The following is a 9,086-nucleotide window of genomic DNA, read 5'->3' on the forward strand; positions in this document are numbered from 1 at the left end:
TTTTAGATGGGAGCTATCGCTCGTTAGATCACGTGACTCGTCGCCCACGTCGGATCAGTATCACGCCCATGTGATCACGCTTAGATAACCGGGGTAGGAGGTGGTATGTCCTGTGATGAGCGGTGTAATGTGATCTACTAGCAGAGTGTTGTTGCCATGTCTACAGTCTGCAGAGTGTTGTTGCCATGTCTACAATTTGTGACCACACGTACACACATGGTCTTTTGTTAGGTCATTCTAACCCAAAATAATTTAGGTACGTAATTTGTATAGTAGTATAGACAAATTGTATAGTATTGCTAGACACAATAAGTATCCTTCAATTAAATAGCGAATGAACTCTTCCCCTTTCAGGTGGACACATCCATACTGCGGTGTATAGTTTCAATACTTAAACAAGAAGAGGAACCCATGAGTCTGACACAACCTGCCGGCATCGCCCAGAGACCATTCAGGTACCATTCTTACAGGGGCGGGGGGGGATTCTTATTTTGGGCAAATGTTTTTTTTCTCGATTAACTCGATAGTTCATGAAGCTCAAAGAGTTAATGAAGCTTGTCATTAAGCTCTAAATAATACTTCTTGTTAGATAACCGTTTCTAATGATTAATTAATAAAATTAATTGATTTTAACTAATTATATTCCCAGACCCTACGACCACGCCTACCACACCCGGTACCACATGCCTCATGTGATCTCTCCAGCTCTTCCCTTCGACGACATCATAGAGGCTCACTCCCAGCAGCAGTGGCACATGAAGAGAGGAGGGTACGATAATAACAACAACAACAACAACAATAACAACAACAATAACAATAACTACAACAGCTATAATCGTGATAGCGGGCATAGTCAGCGTCCTGTTTTCTCTGGAGGAAGCGGTGGGACTGGAACGGGGGGTGTTGGTGAGTTTAGTCATTAATTAATTAATTTAGTCATTAGATAATTAATTTAGTTAATTAGCCACACAGTCTAGCGTGATTATTCAGAGAGATTTTCAATCATTTTAAATACATAATTACTGTTTCAATTGCAATGCACATAAAAAGTAGGAGAGAAAATATCTCTTAAAGTAACAGTGAGTTAACACTGACCCTAGTAAAGGCTGACTACTAATATATCAATACCAATAGTTATAGTTCCCGTTCATAACTCCATGACTCAAGGTGGAGGAGGTGGTGGAGTGTACTCCGGTGGTATGTCCGGTGGTATGTCCGGAGGAATGTCCGGAGGAATGTCCGGAGGTATGGACTCTCTCCCTGGTAACACTGGGTACTCTAACCCTGGATACCCCGCTGCTAATAATAATATTGAGGAACAGTACTATTCTCACCAGGTTAGAACGACACTTCTATTTTATCAGTCAATAATAAATGGGTATCTTATTGAAACCATCTGTATTTTCATTGTTTCTTTTCTTCATCAGTGACAACTTGCCAGCACTTTAGCCGCATAACTGAGGGGTTGAGTTTCGCCCCTTTATTCTTTAATAGGAAAAATGGTGGAGGAGTCTTGATAGCAATCAGATCTGATATTCAAGCTGAAATCAAAAGACTGTCTGTACGGAAGGGGTCCGAAATGGCCGCTATTGAAATAAACATAGGTGAAAGTAAATACATTTTTTGTGTGGTTTACAGAGTCGGAACTTTAGGAACAGTAAACCATGAAAGTATTGCCAGTACAATCAAGTCTTTCTACTCAAGCAAACGCCCTAAAAAACTTTTCATCGTTGGTGATTTTAATCTCAATGGAGTATATTGGTTTTCTGAGGACGGAATTGTTACACCTTCTAGTTTAATTGAAGAGGACTTCATTACAACATTCCATAACTTTGATCTAGATCAATGTATAAGTAGTCCTACACATGTTAAGGGTAACATACTAGACCTTCTTTTGAGTAATTGTAAAAATTTAGTAAGAGATCTTACGGTATTGAAGGGTCACGGTGCTTGCAAATCTGACCATTATCCAATAGCTTTTAAAGTTGCTACAAAAATCACTTATTCTAAATGTCCTAAAAGAAAGATTCTCAACTTTAAGAAGGCAAACTGGACGGCCATTAACGAAGACTTGAATTCTATTGACTGGAATGCTATGTTTTTAAAGCTAGGAGATCCTGAATATTGTTGGCTTGCCTTAAAGTCTGTAATATCGAAAAGTATCTCAAAGCATATCCCAACTATTACTTTAAAGTTAGCATATAGAAATCCCTGGTTTGACTCAGAGGCCCATGAGGCATACTTGAAGAAAAAAAGAGCTCATGAAAAGTGGAAACTAACCGGCCAACAAAAGGATTATTTTAAGTTTTGCTCACTAAGAACACAGTTCAAAAATCTATCTGATCAGAAGATGAACGATAATCTATATAACGATGATGACCCTGCATTGATCTCAAAGAAATTCTGGTCGCATGTAAAATCCTCTTCAAAGAATTCAAGAATACCGGATAGGATGTACCTTAGAGAAACACACAGAGAATCTCCATTAGACAAAGCAAATATGTTCAATCAGTATTTCTCAGAACAATTTTCTGACGAATCTAAGTATGATATTGATATTGATTGGAGAAGTGATACTGAATTCGACTTAACTTTCTGTGCAGAGAATATAAAACATCTCTTAAGGAACATTAATTCTAACAAAGCTTGCGGCCCTGACGGTATCCATGGTAAGATACTGAAGAACTGTGCTGGTAGTCTCGCTTGCCCACTCTCAATTTTATTTGAGATATCATATAACTCCGGTATTATTCCAACTGAATGGAAGCTGGCTCACGTAGTTCCGGTTCACAAGAAGGGTAGTAAGGAGGACATTGAGAATTATCGGCCGATTTCCCTAACTAGTCTTATAATGAAAACATTTGAACGCCTTATTAAACAGGAACTCTTGAATAAAACAATGCATCTTCTTGATGATAGACAGCATGGATTTCTTGGAGACAGATCTTGTACCACAAATATGATTAACTTTATTGACAGTGTCACGCTATCCCTCAATGACTGTTCGACTATAAGTGTAGACATCATTTACTTTGATTTTGCTAAAGCCTTTGATTCTGTAAATCATGATCTTATTCTTAAGAAACTTAAACTCGTCTTTAATATTGAAGGAAGGCTACTCAAATTCCTAACCAACTATCTTAGTGAACGGGAACAATGTGTTTTAGTTGATGGTAGACATTCAGAGATCAAACCTGTTTTGTCTGGAGTTCCTCAAGGCTCCGTCCTAGGTCCCATTCTATTTGTTTTATTCATAAACGATCTTCCCATGAGATTAAGTTCAGGCACAAATTTGGTACTTTATGCTGATGACACAAAAATATGGAGTCCTATTAAATCATACAACGATTATTGCACACTTCAGAATAACATAAATGAACTTAATTCTTGGAGCATAGAAAATAAGATGCGATTCCATCCATCAAAGTGTAAAGTCCTCTCTATTCCTGGAAAGAAATTCAGCAGTAGGATATTACCTATTCCATTTATCAGATTTCAATATTTGCTCGGTAATACTCCCTTAGATTACACCAGTACGGAAACAGATCTTGGAGTCGTTATAAATCAGGGCTTTCGTTTTGAAGAACACATAACTAAAATATTGTCCAAAGCTAACCAAAAATTTGGGCTGCTGAAACGCACTTGCTCATTTGTCCAAGATGAGAGACGAAGAAGAAATTTATACCTTGCACTTGTTAGAAGTCAATTTGAACACTGTTCCCAAATCTGGCGTCCATTTAATAAAACACAACTAGATAAGATGGATGCTTTTCAAAAAAGGTGTATTAAGTGGATTTTTGATGAGGAATTCACAAGCTATCAGTCCTTTGAAAACTATACTTACAAATGTCATCAATTGAAAATCCTTCCTCTCAGCAAGAGGTTTGAATTGAATGACCTGACCTTGTTTCACAAAATAGTCAATGGTGTATGCACACAAGAGCTTCCTAATTACTTACAACTATACAAAGGAAGCACACGCTTAAGATCATGTCACCATGACAGCCTAAGTTATGTAACGACTCTTGTTCAAACACAGTGTAATAGCAGTCTCCTTAAGAAATCATTCTTTTATCGGACACATCTGCTCTGGAATAAACTTCCTCTCGAAATAAGAGACCATAGCTGTCCTGATATCTTCAAGGCCAAACTTAAGGATCACCTAATCGTCGGAAATGCTACCCACAGATCCAAACGATAGTCACGCTGAATTCTACCTGTCTGATAATGATTAGATGCATCTCATTTCTCCCAATGCCAATTCTCTAATCTAAAATAACCGATCCAAACTATTTAAGGGGTTAGGGGTGGGTTGGGTTGTGGGTTGGGTTTTTAAAAGTATTGTATGATATAATCTATTTCATTAAAAAGTTAACAAATTATTAACATTATGATATTTTATGCACGCTGTATTTTATTATTGCACAATCATCTCTATTACTATATATCTTACATTTATATGTGTTGATTGTATGAAATGTTTTGTCAGGGACCATATTTTGTAGGTGTAATTTTTGCACGAACTACGTTCTGGTTTCCCGTCATTTTAGTACATAGAAATCACTTTTTGACCGTGTTATTTTCATGCAATTACATTGATGTATGTACTATTTTGAAAAGATTTTCAATAAAAAAAAAAACTTATTATGTAGGTTGTAAACTTGTATTTTCTGTTATAACTATCACATTTTATCATATCTTATCTTTTATCATATCTTACCCATCAGACAGTACGTGGGAACACAGATCAATACAGTGGACAACTTCAGTACGGCAACAAGATGCAGACTGCTCCCTCTAGCGCTAAGTATGTGTCACTTTAAACTTTGATTTGAATTCAATCGACTTATTCGCTAGTGGCACAGTAGTTGGATTCCCTTCATCTATTTAATCAATTTATGCACTATTTCAACCATTCACTTTCAATACTCCAGCTGTTGCAAATATGGATTTTATCAATTAACTTGTTAAACCTTTTAAATTACCTAACTGTTAACCAGGTATTTCATCATGAAGTGTGGAAATCAACAAAACATAGAAGGCTCAGTTCAGAGCGGATACTGGCAGACTTCGGTTAATACAGAGAAGAAGCTGAGCCAAGCGTATGCCATCTGTAAAAACGTCTTCCTGATTTTCAGCGTTCAGACAAGCGGACATTTCCAGGTTTGGTTACCTTTCGAATCTCATTAATTTATCCTTTTAATGCCGCCAAAACGGAAATTTTCAAAAAATCGTCGTATTTGTTGACTGATCCTTCACGCACTTATCAGGGATACGCCCGGATGATAGCCCCGTTCACCAGTGGTAGTAACGGCGGTATGGTAAGGATAGAGTGGTTAAAGAGGGCTAATCTACCCTTCCAGCGCTGCCATCATCTCTACAACCCGTGGAATGAAAACAGGTGCGGTTACTAGAAAAGGTCAAACTGTTCTGCGGGTTAAAATCTTGCGTCCTGGCTTACTTTTTTTCCTCAATTTATGGTATAAATCTTCTAACTCTGAATGCCTTACTGATATGACGTTACTTTTGTATTATTTAAAAGGAGTGGGTGGTGTTATAACAATTCTTTATCTCAGGAAAGTGCAGGTAGCTAGAGATGGTCAAGAATTGGAGCCTACCGTGGGAGAGGGACTGTTGAGACTGTGGGACGATCTTCCCTCCTACACACCCCGAGGTAATTAGCTAATTATCTAATGGGCTAATTAGTAACGAAGCTAATTTATTTGTTTAATTAACAATTAATGATTTAATAACATACTTAATTTACTTAAGTCAATAATTTTTCAGGGAACTACTATAACCGACCCATGTGAGCACGGAGCAACTACTCCTCTCAATCTATTAACCTAAGTAAAAAAAGGACTGTTCAACAGAATACTGCTAATTTGGAACTTTTAGAGTCGTGATTTGTTTCAAGTTAGATTTTCACTAATTAAAATTTCAGTTATTCACTTATTTCTCATTCCATTATTCGTTAAGGTCTTCTGATCTGGTTTCCTGGTTCCCGACTCTATATCTATAATATTCGTATGATATTTCTTAATAGATATTGCATCCACGCCTTATTATTATCATTGTTTATATATGTTTAATAATGCTTTCAAAATTTTATTCTCTTAAATTATTATTTCAATATATTTGACTTTTAATAATTTTAATGTACTAAGTTTGGTGCGAAGCTATATTTTATACTCATCCTAATTCTTGGTTCACAACTGCTAGTTTAAGTTATTTAGATAAATCAGTGGTAACAGAGTTCAGTGAATATGCCTAATATCGCTGTAAGGATGAGAATGCTTTTTCGCCATTTTAAGAGCACTCTTGCTGCTTGCAGAGTTTTTATGCTATTTATGTTCTATCATATTTGAATAGATTAATTTTCAATGAACCAGAAAAGCCTATATTATTGTTAGTATTTGTTTTACAATGTTTTTACACCTTTTTAGCTCATTTCTATGGATTTTTACAGCTCAGAGCATGATTTATTAGGAAGACCTTGATATACTTTCAAGTTCAAAATCTTGTTCCTCACTGTTATATGATATATTATCGGTTGACAAATGGAAGGGGGTTCAAGTTCAACACACAGGTCTGAGTGATAACCTGGAAAAAATAGATCTGGACAGGACAAATAACATAGGTTGGTTCCACTATAAGGACGCTCATTGGCATCCGAATCTTGCTTATCCGAACTTACCTTCAAAATGCTCAAATGTAAGCTATTGGTCTTACTCATCAACGAAATTACGAGTCAAGATCCGCACGTCGGGCAACTACTGACTTTAAAAATCGATTTTAACAAAAGTTTGGACTGAACCCCTTCCCCTTGAAGGATTTATTGTTCTAGTAAAGGGTAGACTTCTTGTATCGCTAGATTACAACAAGTTTCTGAAGAATATGCTGTAACGTTTTCTCTCCACGGGTCAGTTTTGAGCTCTTAATTTAATTTCGCTTACGATTTTTGTATTAGTATAAAATCATGGAGAATGATTACATATACATTTCATATCGTTTATTGACACGTAGAATTAGTGTACGGATAAAAGTGGGGTTTCGGGCAGGGGTTTAAGTTAATTGTGTGCTGATTTGTCTTTTAAAGAAGCATTTTTGTTACATGTGCTGTTTCGAATGGCCTTAAACTTTTAAAATAAATTATGTTTTTATTGTTTAATGTTTATTATGAAATTTAAACATACACGACTAGTGTAAACGCCATTTATATGAGAATTTTGCAGTTGCAAGTTTGTCGAGCAATTATATTAACAAAAAAACGTGACATTATACGGATACCTATAGCCACTCATAGCCATATTATGTCCATCACATGCTTCAGTAGTAAGTATACTAGCACTCTCTGACTTTCTTTAAAACTTACTTTGAAATATGAGGAGATGCAGGACAACAGAAACAATGGATAACAAAATTGTTCTATTAAATATTATCTTAATATTCACATCATTTACCAAAAGTAAAATCAAACAAACACGTAAATATTTAATAAATCATCGTTCAAATGCGCCATCTAAAACTTAACGGTCTTGGCCATGTCTCTCAAAAATTTCAATTAATCTGGCCACGTTATAAGTTATAAGTTCTGATAAGGCTTTGAAGCGAGACTCCGTCGCTGGGACAGTCAGATGATACACCCTCAGAGGGTTTGGTAACCAAGTCTATGGAAAGAAATGTTAATTCAAGATTTGGTTTGCAGTTGTAATTGAATATGACTTATATCAATGACACATGAATTCTATAAATTCTAATAAAAGCATTAATTTGAAACTTGCTTTTATTTTTAAAGTGGCAGTGATCGTCAGGGTACCTGATTTTCAAAAGTAAAGTTATATTTTGATATCTTGGTTAACAGAGATGGAACGGAGAGGGGAGGTTGGGGAGGGGATTGGCTTTAAGTTTAACTACCAATGGTTATGGGCTATGGGGAAGTTTGTGGTGTTCCCCGAAGGGTGATGCAAAGGTTTCTTTGCTGCTTGTGTTTTTACATTTTTATTTCGTTTATTTTCCCTTACTTATGGGTATTAACTATTAAGGTATTAACTTGGAGTAAACCGTCAGCAAATCAATATTGAATAATAATCTGAAATTGAGTGGAATTTGAATTGGCTAATAGGGCAAACAGCGACCACCGCTTAAGAGCCGGTTAAGAGCCGCTTAAGAACCGTTTAAGAACCGGTTAAGAACCGGTTAAGAGCCGGTTTAGAGCCGGTCAAGAGCCGGTGAGCGGCCGCTTAAGAACCGTCTAAGGACCGCTTAAGAACCGCTTAAGAACCGTTGAAGAACCGCCTCTAAAACTGCATTTAAACAACCTAAGAACCAACTTAGAGCCGTTTAAGAAACGGTTAAGAACCGTCTAAGGACCGCTTAAGAACCGGTTAAGAACCGCCTATAGAAAACAGATTTATAAATCTACTAATAAACTTAGAGCCGTTTAAGAACCGGTTAAGAACCGGATAAGAACCGGCTCTTAACCGGTTAAGAACCGCCTATAGAAAACAGATTTATAAATCTACTTATCAACCTAGAGCCGGATAAGAACCGGCTCTTAACCGGTTAAGAACCGTTGTAGAACCGTCTCTAAACACCCTACACCCCCGGCCCCCCTCTTGTCTTTGCCCCCGCTCCCGACCCAGCACCTCTCCACTCCCCTGCTCCCTCTCTTGTTCTTACCCCCGCTCTCGGCCCAGCGCATCTCCACTCCCCTGCTCCCTCTTTTGTCTTTACTCCCGCTCCCAGCCCAGCACCTCTTCACTCCCCTGCTCCCTCTCTTGTCTTTACCCTCGCTCCCGGCCCAGCACCTCTCCACTCCCCTGCTCCCTCTCTTGTCTTAACCCCCGCTCCCGGCCCAGCACCTCTCCACTCCCCTGCTCCCTCTCTTGTCTTTACCCCCGCTCCCGGTCCCAGCGCCTCTCCAGTCTCCACTCCCCTGCTCCCTCTTTTGTCTTTACTCCCGCTCCCGGCCCAGCACTCCCCTGCTCCCTCTCTTGTCTTTACCCCCGCTCCCGGCCCCAGCGCGTCTCCACTCCCCTGCTCCCTCTTTTGTCTTTACTCCCGCTCCCGGTCCCAGCACTCCC

General features: G+C 38.1%; 1 protein-coding gene across 1 annotated transcript in view; it reads left to right on the plus strand.

The window, feature by feature from the left end:
- LOC134814119 (3'-5' RNA helicase YTHDC2-like) overlaps positions 1-7,144 on the plus strand; it is a 138,134-nt gene extending 130,990 nt beyond the window's left edge. The window contains exons 30-37 of the mRNA XM_063822153.1: positions 355-455; positions 650-906; positions 1,168-1,337; positions 4,728-4,807; positions 5,001-5,163; positions 5,271-5,401; positions 5,577-5,674; positions 5,788-7,144. Of these exons, the coding sequence (XP_063678223.1) occupies positions 355-455; positions 650-906; positions 1,168-1,337; positions 4,728-4,807; positions 5,001-5,163; positions 5,271-5,401; positions 5,577-5,674; positions 5,788-5,813 (1,026 nt within the window). The 3' untranslated portion in view covers positions 5,814-7,144. The remainder of the gene's footprint in view (positions 1-354; positions 456-649; positions 907-1,167; positions 1,338-4,727; positions 4,808-5,000; positions 5,164-5,270; positions 5,402-5,576; positions 5,675-5,787) is intronic.
- The last annotated feature ends 1,942 nt before the right edge of the window (positions 7,145-9,086 follow it).

The sequence above is a fragment of the Bolinopsis microptera genome, chromosome 4, assembly GCF_026151205.1.
Source record: "Bolinopsis microptera isolate Bmic1 chromosome 4, MBARI_Bmic_1.0, whole genome shotgun sequence".
NCBI classification, from domain to species: domain Eukaryota; kingdom Metazoa; phylum Ctenophora; class Tentaculata; order Lobata; family Bolinopsidae; genus Bolinopsis; species Bolinopsis microptera.